The sequence below is a fragment of the Sardina pilchardus genome, chromosome 5 (assembly GCF_963854185.1).
Source record: "Sardina pilchardus chromosome 5, fSarPil1.1, whole genome shotgun sequence".
NCBI lineage: Eukaryota > Metazoa > Chordata > Actinopteri > Clupeiformes > Clupeidae > Sardina > Sardina pilchardus.
This window is the reverse complement of record NC_084998.1, coordinates 34,598,853-34,615,314: the sequence shown is the minus strand read 5'-3', so window position 1 is coordinate 34,615,314 and position 16,462 is coordinate 34,598,853. Positions and strand designations below refer to the sequence as shown.

Here is a 16,462-nt window from a genome sequence, read left to right as displayed (position 1 = left end):
AATCCAAGGCAAACACACATTAAGAAGCCCCTGTCCAAAATTAACTTAAAGAAGCAGGCTAACCACCAACCTGTTAACCAATGGTCACAAACACAAGACAGATGGCCAATCCCACAGCAGTATATGGTATACAGCATGTCATTGGAGTTATCAAGTGGGCACCCTCATTCACCGATGTTTCGTTAAGTTAGGCCCACGACACCTCATGAAGGCTTAACAGTGAAACCAGCATCCTGGAGACACTCCCCTCCATGCTGCCACCATACTACCACATTGCAACAAACAAACCAGCTAGTTTAGCTTGTGCTACACTACATGCTACCACCACATGCTGCCTCCATATTACCACATTGCAACAAGCCAACGCACCATACTACCACATTGCAACAAACAAACCAGCTAGTATAGCTTGTGCTACGCTACATGCTACCACCACATGCTGCCTCCATACTACCACTAGTTTAGCTTGTGTTACGCTACATGCTACCACCACATGCTGCCTCCATACTACCACATTGCAACAAGCCAACTTGCTTGTCTTAGCTTGCGCTACATGCTACCACCCCCATCACAAAATAACCAAATACTCTTAACTATCCTAGGCATGGTCCGTCCCGTCGGTGTGGACTGAACCATACACTTAAAAACCATAAACCTAGGCACCGTGTCTCAAACACAAAACAAACAAGCCAGCTAACTTACCTTACCCCAGGAAGTAGAGTTTCTCCTTACCCACAACCATTCACTTGCTCGTTCTGCTGCCAAAGACATGTTACTAACCACTTGCCTTAGACTTCGTCCACGAATGCCCAACTCAGACAGCAAGCCAATAGCAGATCTGGCCACAAACCCTCGTGCACCAACTTCAATAGGCCTTAATCTCACACTCCAACCTCGCTGCGCTGCCTCCTCTGCTATTTCAGTGTATTTTGCTCTTTTTAACTCATTGGCCTCTTCTACTCTGTCTTCCCAAGGAACAGTTAACTCGACCATGTAAACCACTTTATCTCTATCTGAGAACAGAAGAAGGTCCGGTCTCAACCTAGTGCTCACTATATGCGAAGGTACTGCCATCTGCTGGCCTAGATCAACCTTCATTTCCCACCCCGCTCCATTAACCAAAGAGCCGTTTTTACACCTGGCCTTCGTGGAACGCTGTTGACCCCCCTGACGTACAAAGTTAATTTGCTTAACATCCTTACTTGCTGCTAATGAATTAACTTCTCTCCGCTTATCCTCAATTGCTGCTGCTAAGCATTTCAGTACTTGGTTGTGACGCCATGTATAGCGCCCCTGGGTGAGGCTTACCTTGCACCCTGATAGGATATGGTGGAGGCTGCCCACACACGAACAAAGTGTACATTTATCATCCTCACCAAACCATTGACTTAAGTTCTTGGGAGATGGGAGCATATCATATGTAGCACCTAACATAAATCTAATCCTGCCAGCATCCATGCCCCATAGATCTTTCCATTTAATCTGCTTTTTTTCCACCCCTTCCCAGTTTACCCACTGCCCTTGTCTTGCCTGTGATACTGCCTTGGTACATCTAACAGTCTCCTCCTGCCTATGCATTTCCTCCACAACCATGTTCCTCCTTTCTCCTGCAGAAGCCTTGCTCCACAAAGGTTTACTTATGTCTAAACCTAGACCCCCCCGCCCATGCTGCACATGACCCATTATGTCTCTATGCCTCAATGCTGATTGAGCTTGCTTAACTGCCTGCTCTGGGTTCCACTTCCTCCCTGCCTTAACTGTAGGTGCAACTTTCCTCACCACTGGGTCCTTAGACTGAGTAAGAGTCATTTCCAATCTAGCCTTAGCACACTTAAATTCTTCTGTCAGACTAGATATTGGCAACTCTACAATGCCCTTCCCGTACAAGGCTACACTGCTTAAGCAGCGAGGCACTCCAAGCCATTTTCTCACAAAGGAATTGATCATTTTTTCTAACCTTTCAACCTTTGACAGAGGAACTTCATAGACTGTCAATGGCCACATTAGCCGGGGCAATAAGCCAAACTGCAAACACCACAACATAAGCTTACCTGGTAATCCTGACTTGTCAATTTTTGTAATACCTTGCCTAGTGACCTGTCTTAATTCTTCAACCTGTACCTTATCATTAAGGCTTGCATCATACCATCTTCCCAAACTCTTCACTGGCTTATCCATAACTGTGGGCATCACCTCCTTATCAATAACGAACTTCTTATCTACTACCTTCCCTTTGACAATTGAGAGACTCCTAGACTTACTAGGCTTCACCTTCATTCTAGCCCACTGCAGATTGCTATTTAGCTTATCCAATAACCTGTTGGTGCATGGGACGGTAGACGTCATAGTTGTCATGTCGTCCATGAAAGCCCTAACTGGGGGGAGGCGTAGCCCTCCCTGCAATCTCTCCCCACCCACTACCCATTTTGATGCCCTAATAATGACCTCCATTGCCATTGTAAAAGCAAGTGGGGAGATGGTACATCCCGCCATAATCCCTATCTCAAGCTGCTGCCACCCTGTGGTGTACTCCGAAGTAGTAAAACATAGTTGAATATCCAAAAAGTATGCTTTCACTAGGCTTTTAATGCTACCTGGAATTCTAAAGTAGTCAAAGGCCTCCCACAACAGACTATGCGGTACTGATCCAAAAGCATTCATGCAGGTACAGAGGTGACGTGTTTGGTACAGATGAAAATATTATAATATTTCGTTGACTTCTTTGGGTCAGAAGCTCCTCTCGGAATAACGAAGTCGCCCTTCTCAAAATTATGACAGCAGACACGGTAATCCATCACTTTAGCGTTTCGATTGAGGTGTCAATGTCCACATTCAAAACAATAAGCCACCGGAGACCGACCGTATCGCAATGACAGTTGATGAAAACTTGCTGGATTGTAAACTTTTAATTTTTGTTTCGCTGCCGGGAAAGGAACAGACACGAACCACTCTGTCTTCCTTGTCCTCTTTCTTCTGTCTGTAGCATATCTCACCAGAGAAAAGACGGGCTCTGATCTCACTGTAATTTGAGCACCGGACTACCCGTAGTCTCTTCCGACAATAGCTCCCGTGTGTGCTTCCGTGAGAGAACTCGCGTGACATTTCTGTGCTTCAGATAGAGTTGCAGTCTCGAACGATTTGAAGTGTGTACAGACTATTCCAAAGTTTACAGACTGACTGGTGCTTTGTTTTATGTGTAGAGACCTCGAGATAGCTGCTGAGGAGGTTTTGCGCTGTTTTGAGCAATGTTAGTGGTTTAATTTTGAAAGCGTAGCCTATGGCTTTATGCCACTGTTAGCAATTTTGGGCTGTAGCTCATGCTAGCTCTGCAGGCTAGCCTACTGCGTGATCAACGAAAAATTGGCTGGCTTAGTTAAATTTTCGGCGGACTTGTAGGCTACTTTAAATGTTGTATGTTAAATGTTAACTTTCTTTTTTTGCAGAACAAAGTAATAAAGGTCGTACTCATCATGTGTTTGTGTGTTGAATGTCAGTAGGCTACAAAATAGCCTATTTCAGATCAGAGATGGTAATAACTAAGTAATTGAGTGGAAATAGGTGATAATGTATTTTACGGCCCTGATGCTGTGTATTTTCCTAGTAATTACATACTTGTTTTTCAGGTAATTAAACAAAAACAACACTAAAAATGTCATAAGGATAATTGATGGGTTTATCAACACAGCTAGGTAATTAAATAGGAAGAGGCAATAGTGCATTTTACAGCTCTGATACCATATAGTTTCCATAAAATGACTTCACTTGTTCCAGTTTAGTTTAATGTCTTCTTTACCAACTTACTACGACAATGACTTGGTTTTGTCTCTTTCTTAGTAGGCTAATAACTAAGTAATTGGGTGGAAATAAGTGATACTGTATTTTACGGCCCTGATCCTGTGTATTTTCCTGGAAATTACCTCCTTGTTTGTCATGTAATTAAACAAAAACAATAAGTAAAGTTTCAAATAATTACCGTTTTATTATACTTAAAATGAAAGCTGTTTGCATCGCTATTATCTAAAAACTGCAGAGTTATTGCACTGGAAACTGCATGGAAATAACTTGTAATAAGTGGCTACAAAGGATTATTCATAAAATGATATCAAAATACCATAGAAATTGCCACCTTAATTAATGCTGTTTGCATTGCTATTACCTAGAAACAGCAGAGTAATTGCACTAGAAACTGCATAGAAATTACTGGTAATAAGTGGTAACAAGTGGTAACAAGGGATTGTTACCATGAAATTACCATACAATTACCACTTTATTAGCGAGCCGTAATGTAAAGTGTTGCCAAACTCACCATATCAGGGTTCAAATTCCCTCTCCACGCAATTGGATAGTGCTAAACGAATCATCTTCTTATTTTCAAGTAGCAGGATGCTTAACCATGGAGGTATTAACTGGAGAAAGTGAACAAGTCCCGCCCCCATTCATTTCAACGGGAATGCTAGGCTAGTGAAAATTGCCAAAATTGAACGATTTTTTCAGGCTTCAACATGGCGTTTCAAAGGGCTTGTTTCCAGTGCCGTTTTACTTAGCCAATTAAGTGCCAGGTTTACTGATTGACGTAAGGTACAGAAGAAGAGCTCGTGCCAGGGGGTCAAGGCCGTGTTGATTAGCTTCGGCAAGTTAGCAAGCACCATTTTCAAGTATGGCACCTCATGGAGCATTTAGAACCAGCTCCGTGCACCAAAATCCGTGTTGGGCACGAGCTCTCATGCGCGTACATGTTGGTGGACAGGTACCTACAGCCAATCATTACTCCGTGCGACACTCCACTGGACTCAGGTGTGCGTTCGCGAGCAACTTTTTCTGCTTGCTGTTACGCAGCAAGCAAGGTATGTGCATTATCGCCACCCTCTGAACTGGAGGATGACTCTCTTTTTACAGAATGTCCAATAGAAATCAATGTAGGTCCATGCGTCATTTCCAGCTTTGGAAGTTTGCGCATGGTCAGAGCCGACTGGCGCTGGATCGGAGCTCCAGTGTTCAATATGGCGTTGACGAAAATTGGCCGGATTTACTAGCCTAGCATCGGCCATTCATTTGTATGGAGGGCGGGACTTAGTCATGCTCTCCAGTTATATATAACACCTCCATGGCTCGTGCCCACACTAAGCTCGTGCATGAGCTGAGAGTGGAACAGCCACCAATCAGCATGAGGAAAACGGCACCGGACATTATGTATTTCTGGAAAATGGCGACGAGGAAGTGCCTTGCTAATTGGCGAAGCTAATCAGTCAAATCCTGACCCCCTGTGCTTAACAGTCGCCAACTTCTGGTCGTATGTCAGTCAACATTATGTTAAGCCCGCCTACCGACTCAATGTGATTGGTTTGGTGATCGCTGCCAAAGCCCAATTCCCAAGTCAAACGGAGAGTTACTAGACTACCCCTGCAGCATATTAGATTTGCTGCCGTTAGGGCCGTCTAGGCTATATTTCTTCATAAGATTTCTTTTTTTCTCTCTAAATAAATTTGCTTCCCTTCAAGGTTGGGCTTTTCCTCATTGTTTTTATTGTGACATTGTGATTAATCACCAACAGATTATTTTTAGACCTGTTTTTAGTCAACTTTAACAGAGGTGCCAATGAATCTGGATGTGAGCAGACACATCCACAGATGGACGGATCCAACTGCACAAAAAAAAAATGTTATCGACACATGTATGCAGAAACTCATTCAATTAGCATTGTTTTAGTAATTTGAAATGTACAAAGAGAGGTGTTCCATTTTCAGTGCTATACAGTAGGTAGTGTGTTTCCAATAGCAGTCTATCAACAATCAAGCCTTCTTATCAAAACTTAACCTAAAAAACATCAAGGTGGCCTTTGAGAGCATTTCGCTGGGGTTACCAAGCAGGCACCTTCCTTCCTGTGTGTTTCATTCAATTAGGACCATGACAACTATAAAGGGCTCAACAGTGGTGTCTCACATCCCAGACCCACTCCCCTCCACACTCATGACAGGTTCTCTATCAACAACTATCTGACAAATTCTTCAGGCTTTCCCCTTCGTTGCTATTGCCGTTTATGATCCAAAACTGAAAAATTATCAATTTGGATGATATCGTATCTCCCCATTACAGAGGTACAGTGGGTACGGGTTGAGAATGCACCTTCTCCCGCGGGACTCCCGAAGAGATCCCGCAGGCTGTCAAGACGATTTTTTTCGAGGCTAAGGCAATGTACCCAAACAACCACCAGGTAGCAGAAAGTTTCAACCCGCATTTCAGCTGCATTTAATGATGAAGACCGCATAACCATCAATAGTCGACTCCTTAATCTCATTTAATCATTAAAATGAAGGTGATGACTGGCGAAATTAATCAAACGACGTTTTAATAAACCATTGTTGAAATGAATGAAAATGGTTATAGAAAATCGCCTACAGCCCAATGCCGACACAGCTGATTCTTTGATTGATTCTAAGCTGTTTTGATGTAGGGGATGGGTAAACTGGCGCGCTACAAACATGCTACCTATCAAATGTAATATTAGTAGGACTAGCCTACTTAGACACTTTAGTCATAGGCAACGTTGCCATGTTAATTTGGGCTAGAAGTGCTTGCTTGTGGTGGAGCTCCTGTCCGCTGCTTCTCCCAAATTGTGTTTGGGAAATTTGACAACAATCAGCTTAAATGTCAAATCATATTTATTTCTCTTTGTCGCCATGGTTTGCGGGAAACACGGAGAAACGAGATGGTCAGTCCCCGTATTTTTTCTTCACGTTTCGTTATAAGAAATATATAGGCTAAGTAATATAAGTTAAAGTCTTCCTCTGTATTGGACAGACGCTCGGCATGTCAGATTTAACTTTTGTCAGAACTTTTTTTTTTTCAAACAACGTGCCATTCCGACATGAGGTCATTAATAGGCTATTAATGTCATAATTATTAGGCTATCATTGGGCTTACTATGCATGGCCGTAGGCAGCTATGAGGCCACTGAGATCTGGACCTCATCGGTTTTGAGAGCTGGAAATACATGTGTTTGCTAAATATCGGTATATTGTTGTGCATGTTCTGTATAGACATTGCAAGTTTTCATGGTGATCATCGGCGCAGCTGTAGCTGATTGTGAAAGCCGGTTGGAAATACATAAGTTTAGAGCGAACGTTTCAACTTGCCATGGTAGACAAAAACACTCAAATAAAACAATAGCCTAAAAAATAACTGTAGTGCGTAATGGACACGGCTTCGTCATTTGGTAATATGACCTATCCTTACTGACAATAATTTAGATTGAGCACAACTAAAGTTGCACGAAGGCAAAATACAGTCCTAAGCCTATTCTATATAGCCTGGCCAATTAGTCTATACTGTAGCAAAACCAGCATTTGCGTGCGTGCTTGCCGGTGAGGTGTAGCCTACAAAAATGAGCATAACATCTGATTATTAAGGTATGGCTATAGGATATAGGCTACTGGTAAGAGAAGAGCTGGTTTAAAATTCAAGTGTAGTATTAAAGTTTGTGCACATCCCGGGTAAAGGCGCAGAAAAAGAGTAAATCATAAAAAATGGAAAAAGGTTCGCACACTTGAAATCCTTTTCTGATTTTATTTTTATTTCTTTAGCACAAAGGAATGACGTTTCGACCGTGTGGTCTTCTTCATATTGAAATTCAAGTAACGTGCGCTATCTAACCCCTCGAGACCGACTATATTGCAGTCTGCTGACACAGCCATCCTTGTGGATGATTTTATCTCATTGGAATACAGCAGGACAGGATGCCTTTCATCTAACAAACGCAAAAGCTGAGATTGTTGGAAGGACTAGGCTACTCAACAATCGTTTTGGATTGTCGGATTTTTATACTTATTGTTTGGACTTATGGACAATGAACTTTGAGGGGTGGTTGTTAGTGCTTTACAAAGCTTTGTGTTAATAAGTGTCGGTCCTCCTGTCCTTCAGCTCACTGCGCGATGCAGTTGCGCATAGTGGCCACGAACTCATTAACTGTTTACGACACAATACAGTGTGATATTTGTGTTTTTCGTTTCTTAGATTTAATGCATGTTTGACATGTAAACAGGCCTTCTGTCCGTTAACTTAAGGCCTTCTTTTGCATGGGGTTGCTCGCATCCGCCCGTAACCTTTTAGGCTATTATGTGCGTAGTGGCAGTATACTCTTGATTATAATAAGAGGCAAATTGTTACAGGACAACCTAAACTGACTTCCCCAATGCTTCCCCACAGCACATTTCATTTTAAAAGCATATAATATAGGATGAACAAAGTCTATGAACTTGCTATATTAAATCAGCCTAATAATTAGGCTATGTGCCACATCCGATTTCGCAAGTGATGTAGTAGGCTACATTTAAAAATCGACAGCCGTCTGTGAGACTATCCATTTCATGAAGAGCAATGGTCTTGTGCGATCATTCCCCCTCCCCCACACTCGTCTAACCAGTTCACTAGACATTATAGCCTACCTATATGTGGCATTGAGGACGACTGCCTCCCTCCGCCCTACTTGAGCCTGACACTAACTATGTAAATGTAAAAATGTGTGTGTGTGTGTGTGTGTGTGTGTGTGTGTGTGTGTGTGTGTGTGTGTGTGTGAGTGTGTGTGTGTGTGTGTGTGCGCGCTGAACCACGAATTCACATATTAACTTTTCTTTTCAGCAGACATCGCAAACATAAAAAAATTTGCAAAACTAAGAAAGTCTTCCATTAAAAAAAAATAAATAAAAAAAACAATCCTTTGGCTTTATGGGTTCCAAAGGGGTTCATGGAGGGGGTTTTGAACCCCGGTCGCAAGTGTACGGTTCAGATGCCTCATCCAGTTGCGCCACAGTACGAGATTCATTACCTTTTTGCTTAGCCTAGGTTTTAACATTCATTTTGCCAACAAATATAAGGGATTCAGTCAGTCGAGTTCATTTATTTGCGGCATGCACTTGAAACGCCGATCAAAAGTTCTGACATGTTAAACTGACGTTAGTCATTAATTCACCACATGATAAAATGCTGTCATATACAGTAGCTTGACGCACAGTAGCCTACGGTAGGCTAGTCTATGCCTATCTCTGAATCAACATGAACATGCATAACGAGATCCATATAAGTTGCTAGAAACTTATTTTGCGGAGCTAGGCCTACTAGTCGATGGGCCTCAATGAGTCACCCTCACTGCCCTATCGCACATCTGACCATCCATTATTACAATGTTACAAAATGCGCGATCTTCTCCATGCATGTAGCCTACGGTTATAAGTAAAGTGACAAGCATAGGCATGTATTAAAGAGATTTCTGTTAAATACATTTTATTTTCAGTTGTCAAAAGTGGTGGGCACAAAATCTGTTATAAAGTGCTGGGTACATGTAGGCCTACCCAGCGGCGCCGGTTAAAATGAACATGCCTCCGTTTTAAAATAGCCTATAGGCCTACACATTTCTAAGTATTCCTAGCATATAAATGTAGCCTAAATGTCCATCTTGTCCATCTCTTTCGTCTTTGCCTTGACAATAATAATCTATTCACGGAAATACGGTCTTGTAACCATAATGAATTAATGAATTAATCTAAGGTTGTCTATCGAGTCTTTCAGGTTGAATTGAATTTCCTCTAGGAGGCCTCTAGGAGATTTTCTAAAACCATTTTCATTAATTTCAACAATGGTTTATTGAAACGTCATTTGATTAATTTCACCAGTCATCACCTTCATTTCAATGATTAAATGAGACAGATTAAATGAGACGGATATGCGGAGTATTTCTCTCCCTCTCCATTGACCAAAACGTTGCTCTGGCATCTCTGCTGGACTGACTGAGTTATAGGCTACGTCGAGTGAGAGAGCTGTGAGGTAGGCTGTAAAACATTCGAAAACCCTGCAACTGCAATCTGACATGCCGAGCGTCATGTCTCTTTTCTCCGCTTGTCACCAGCGTGGTGTCTTCGGGTTTTTCCGTGTTTTCCGACATGAGCCGAACCTTCATGTTATTAGGGCGGTCTTATGTTGCCCCCTTGAGGTTGCAGTTTTAATGACAAAGTCCCGAACCTTCGGGATTCCCGATGTGCGGCAAAGAAAGGAGCATTCTCAACCCGTACCATCTGTATGACAAGCTATACCAATGTGTTGAACTCCAGAAAGAGTGTGGAATGGGCTTTCAGACTATGAAATTTCAAGATGGTATTATGGCTATGGTTATTGAAATGTTATTTTGGAAATATTGGTCTACTATAACAACAAATTGCTGATATCACTAAATAGTGACATCTAGTGGCATTAAATAGTGACAGCAGCAATTTATTTAGGAAATACAGGAAATATTTTATTAGTTCATCACCCAGCAAGTAAATGAAAAAATAAATGTTTAACAGTATGAGACATAAACATCTGATACTTAGGAATAAGACAATGTCAATGTCAATGTCAATGTCAATTTATTTATATAGCACTTTAAAAAACAACCACAGTTGACCAAAGTGCTGTAAAACAAACAGTCAGACAAACAAGAAACATAGGGTAGCCTACATAAGACAACAGAGGCTAGACGGAGCGGCGTAGTCGCCAGCGTACCCACCAAGCGTGACACCAAGACAAACAAACTAATTTAAAAAATAACAAATCGCTACATAAAGAAATGCCATACGGAGCGGCGTACTTGCCAGCGTACCCATGGCACAAGACATACAAAGACAGACATCAAACAAAAATCAACAAATAATAAAAACAACACAGACAAACACTCAAAAGTAGGGATGTAACGATACACTCAACTCACGACTCGATATGGATCACGATTTTTTGTTCACGATACGATTTTATCACAATTTTTTTTTTTTATATATATTGATGCTGTTTGAAGAGGTTGCTCCAAAGAAAATCAAATTGCACCACTCCCTCTCCTTCCAAAGTATTACGTCCTACACCTCTCCTCTTAAAATAAATGGCAGGCCCTAAGCCCTACAAAGCAGAAAGGCAGTAAATGCATTTTTGGTCGAAAATTAGTTATTATAATTTTCATGACATTAAAGTTGTTATGAAGATTGATAAGTACCAAAAATAAGCTAATGTAAAGTAAAAATAAATAAATAAACCTCCAATAACTGCTACATTAACTACAACCATAAGGCTAAGCAACAGCATAACTTTAAAATGTTTTTTTTTTTTTTCAGTTTGCACTCTGCATAGTTACTGCCTTTTTGCTTTGCAGGGCAGATAACTGTTATATGCTACATCATTATAGTTGTTCAACGGCACACACTAAATGGAGAGCTAGGATTAAAATTCAGACTGTGCCTTTAAATAGGCAACTTTTTCCATCTATCAGCACAATGCTACAGTAAGCCATTTCCACTAAAAAAAACAGCTCAATATAATGTGCAAGACTGATGTTTACCAAGCATGCAAACGTGTTAATCTCTTAGCACTATCGTCATACGTTTTCTCATAGTTAGATGGCTATCCCGACATATGTTCTGATGTACATGGGGCGCACGGAGGTGAACGGCGGGACAAACGCGAAATGACAAGGTGTTAACTAAATTGAGTAGACCTACAGTAAGGTCGACAGACTTTGTGGTTAAAACGATGAAAACCAGTAGGTTAGTCTGTCACAGCTAACTTCGTTCAAGCACAGTAGCTTAGACTAGTTTACACGCGCAGAAATTAAAAGTCAATATCAGCATCACAAGATTGCTGTCATTATCGGAAAATCCAGACATGTCAAACTGGACGCGAACGCGTGGCAGAAACAAAACAACTTCATAAATGATGTCTTTTTCAAACCTTGAAAACACCACATTAAAATTCAAGCATTTTCAAGGATTTCAAGCACCCATATGATACGAACCCTGACACACACACTCTAGTTCAAAGTTGTTGCCTACCGTCGTCTTCCCTCGTTCTGTGCCCCGTACCTAGTGACATAAGTCACGTGACTCATCGCGATTCATTTTTTCTATCAACCGGTGCAAATCGTCACGCATTTGTATCGATTTTTATTCGTGTCACGATGCATCGTTACATCCCTACTCAAAAGACAAAGTTGGCACAAGACAAAAGATGCCGGACGGAGCGGAGTAATCGCCAGCGTACCCGTACCCGCACCAAGACACCAAGACATACAAGACAGACAAAAACAAACACAAATCAAATAAATAATAAAAGCAAACAAAATCAGAAAAGTCCACGTCAACTTATTAGTCCAATTGACTGCATCAGTAGACGGCCGATAAAAGTCCCAGGGCAATAGATAATGCACATCCCGTAGCTGATCAGACCAACCCGGCGGAATTCAGTCGCTAGGCAGGCCGTCTGGAGAGCACCAGAAGCAGAGGCACAAGCAGCAGAAGCACCGAGCAGCCTGAAGTTGAGAGCGACCCTGCAGGTTAGCAACAGTTTGTCCCTGGCCTCCAACGTTACGCGCTGCTCGATTCAGACAGACTCAGTCCAGGCAGCAGCTCGGCAGTCGCGGTAGCATCGCCCGCAGCTGGTATCGCCCGCCCGCCCGCGGTTGGTAGCCATGGTCCTCAGCTCAGATGTTCTGATCAGACGGTGAAGTGCAGCGCACGGATGGAGGATGTGAGAGGCCCAGGGAGAAAATCGTCAGCGGTCTTCAAGGACTTTCACTTGTGGCATCAGCCAACTTGAAGCAGCAAAATAAGGACTAACAAAAGCGCAAGACTATCGAAAATACCGTTAATTAACGAGTAAAAACATTTATCTAAACAAATAAATACAAAAAATTAACAGAATAAAACATAAAATTACGAACATTACATCAAAACAAACAAAAATATGATGCCAGACGGAGCGGCGTGTCTCGCCAGCGTCCCCGTAACCTAGCCAAGGATTATGAAATCATGAAATAATAGCACAAAAAAGCAACGCTAATTTTTGTAATAGACCAATATATGACAAATAAAATTGAAATAACTGCAGCCATAATACCATCTTGAAATTTCACAGTCTGAAAGCCCATTTCATACTCTTTCTGGAGATGTCTTCAATTCATTGGTATAGCTTGCCATAATGGGGAGATACAATATCATCCAAATTGATAATTTTTTAGTTTTGTGTTACAATACTTCCAACAAAAAAAGCAATAATAGACACCTCTTAATTACTTTTTCAAAGACAGCTTAAACACTTCTGTAGAGAGACATAACCATTTGCCAAACATTTTGTTTATAAATTGTGTAATGGGGCACCCAATGTGGGGGTTTGGAAAATATCTGCATTTTCACTTCTGATTTCACAAGATTGAAACACAGTCAGTATCAACGCATACGGCCTACGAATGAATATGTGGAATCTATAGGTAGCAATCATTATTCACAGAAAATTTTAGCTTGAAAACTTTTTTGAGATAATGACATCTGAACTTTGCTGCAGATTTAGATGAGGGCACCAATGTGCCAAAAATCAGAAGGGGGTTTACCATGTTCAAAAATGTTTTTCTCTGGATGTATTAGGTATACCAATCTAATATTTTGGCTAAGTTAGTTTAAATGGTTACTCTTTAGGTGGTAAACTTTTGAAGGATATCTGAGATGGTCAAGCAGAAGGCATTTGTTGAATTGAGGTGGAATGACCCAGTAGCAACACTGGCAAGGTTAGGCAAAACAGGAACTGATGTTCCTGTTTTGTTCCTGAGGAATCCCTGACCAATGATTGGTTTTGCTTGACCAGTGATTTCAAGGTTAATGCCAAAGTCTATGCCTGTTAAGATGCTAAAGTTGGAAACGTTTACCAACTGTATGAGGCCAGACTCTCTTCATCAAGTAGTGAGTCTGGAAAGTCTCATTACTGACACTGGTTAAAAAGAGTCTGTAGAGATGCACCTGAGAGTTTAACTTGTTTGCATCTTTCAGTCACAACTGAAATGATAATCATGTGAATTGGCTACAAACATTACTGTTTTCATTTTCACCATTCATATTTTCTGTTTTTAGTTTCTCCATTCCTTACCACGGTCAGTGTCATACAGGAAGACAAAGCGGTTCCAGTCATAGTGGCCAAGGAGGCTAAGAAGTGCTCCTCGTATAGATGGGCGAAGCTGTAGTGCAAACTGGCTTTCTCCTTCAGTGGGGAAACTGGGTGTTATAAGGGAGATGTGTAGAGCTCCACAGAATGATGTAAGCGTGTGCACAGAACGCTTGTCGTACAGGCCGAAGATTGCAAATACCCCTCGTGAATACTGTGAGCAAACTGTAAGGGAAAGGGAAAAAAAACATTAGATGTCTGATAACAACAACTCAAAGCTACAGTTCAAAAGCTAATTCCAAACATCATTAAGCATATTATTCATCAGTGTTGGTCAACTTACTCTGAAGTGTAATAAGTTTAACGTTGGGTGATACATTTTACTATCCTTTTATACTTAGGCTACCTAATCTAACACCATATGCTTATACAACTTCTTGCTTCTATGCTTATACGGCTTCTTGTTCCATGACCATAGACAAATTGTCAAACAAAATGTAGACAATCTGACTAGTTCATGCACATTTGGGTATGGTATAAAAAATCAAGGACTTCTGTTACCCCATCTGTAACTATTTACAGTGATGCTGTGTAAAGCCTACCTTACATTGACAGACTTTGCAAAGATTTGGAAAAGATTTTTGAAAGACTACAGTCTCAGACCCTCTCACATCTGAGAATTCATTGAGTTTTTAGTCACAGTCTAGTCACAGGCCAGTCTCAGATTAGGATTTTGCAAAGACTGTGGGTCACTATTTACAAGACTGCTGCTAGATTCCTTCAAATTATTTCCATTGTGCAATAGGCTACACGTCATCATTAACAGGAACTCACATGATAGCCTACTCATATCAAAGTATTTTTTTTCGCGTTTCTGCAGCATTGTTTGATGTGTGACATCACTAACAGATATAGAGTTGTTCTGTCTCGTAGAATAGCCGACTAATAAATTATAAGAAATGAAATAACAAATAATCATATAGGCTACAGCTGTCGCCTATTTTGCCCCTTCCTGTTTTCGTGTTCGCGCGAGGTTACTATTGGTTTTTAATGTTCACGTCACTATTTGCATGAGCCATGACTGAAAAGACTTCCGATGATATCAAACATGTTTGATATTGTCGTAACTATGGAATGAAATTACTGAAAAAACGTTTGTATACCTGTAGATTATAGTTTGTACTCGTAGAAATGTTTTGTACTCGTAAAAAAAAAATGTGTACATGAAAAATAATTTTGTATGCCTGTAGATTATAGTTTGTACTCGTAGAAATGTTTTGTACTCGTAAAAAAAAAAATCGTACATGAAAAATAATTTTGTCCTTGTAAAAAAATGTTTTTTGTGTCTGTAACAAAGTTTTGAGCTTGTAATAAAAACCTATCCTTGTAATAATTTTTTTTTTCTACCAATACAAAATCCTGGTACGAACACAAAACTCTTTTCTACAAGCACAGAATCCTGGTACGAACACAAAACTTTTTTCTACAAGCACGGAATCCTGGTACGAACACAAAACATTTTTCTACAAGCACAGAATCCTGGTACGAACACAAAACTTTTTTCTACAAGCACGGAATCCTGGTACGAACACAAAACTTTTTTTGGAACTTTTTTGGAATTAGCCAATCACCATGCTATCTCAAAGTAGCCAGCCAATCACAACACTGCTATCTCAAAGTAGCCAATCACCACAAATCCACCGGCCAATTACTTTGCCTCCTTGATTTTTCCTCCACTTAATGTGACCTGATTTAGCCAAAGATCTCACGGGAACTATCTATCAAACTTTGCTTCATCTTCATATCATTTTGGTGGAAACGTGGTGCTAAATTCCCATAAACTTTGTTCAGTGAACTGGTAAAACCGTTCGTTTGTAAGCAAAATCAAAAATCACGATCTTTCAGTTTGTTTACCATTACCTAGCAACCACAGCATAGTCATTCAAATGTCAGTCATTTCCTTTGTTTCACGTGGAAATTACGAGTAGTGTAGTGGAGAAGTGAACGGGTTTAAAATCTGAGATCGCAAGTTCAAATTTCAGTACAGGTTTTTTTTGCATGCCAAAATAAAATATTGTGAAAGTATGTGCAAATGACTCTCTTTTCTTTGTTGCCTTTACCTCGCGGCAAATAAGAGTTTGTGCACCTGTCATTGTCTAGTTTTAATCGTTGTTTCGCAGCAAAGGAAATGACTGACATTTGAATGACTATGTGGTTGCTAGGTAACGGTAAACAAACTGAAAGATCGTGATTTTTGATTTTGCTTACAAACGGACGGTTTTACCAGTTCACTGAACAAAGTTTATGGGAATTTAGCACCACGTTTCCACCAAAATGATATGAAGATGAAGCAAAGTTTGATAGATAGCTCCCGTGAGATCTTTGGCTAAATCAGGTCACGTTAAGTGGAGGAAAAATCAAGGAGGCAAAGTATGGCCGGTGGATTTGTGGTGATTGGCTACTTTGAGATAGCAGTGTTGTGATTGGCTGGCTATTTTGAGATAGCATGGTGATTGGC

At 40.8% G+C, this 16,462-nt stretch overlaps 1 protein-coding gene across 1 annotated transcript in view; it reads right to left on the bottom strand.

The window, feature by feature from the left end:
* Positions 1-16,462, bottom strand: part of LOC134080763 (glutamate receptor 4-like) — a 183,140-nt gene that overhangs the window by 117,971 nt on the left and 48,707 nt on the right. Inside the window, exon 3 of the mRNA XM_062537366.1 lies at positions 13,930-14,169. Coding sequence (XP_062393350.1) covers positions 13,930-14,169 — 240 coding nt within the window. The remainder of the gene's footprint in view (positions 1-13,929; positions 14,170-16,462) is intronic.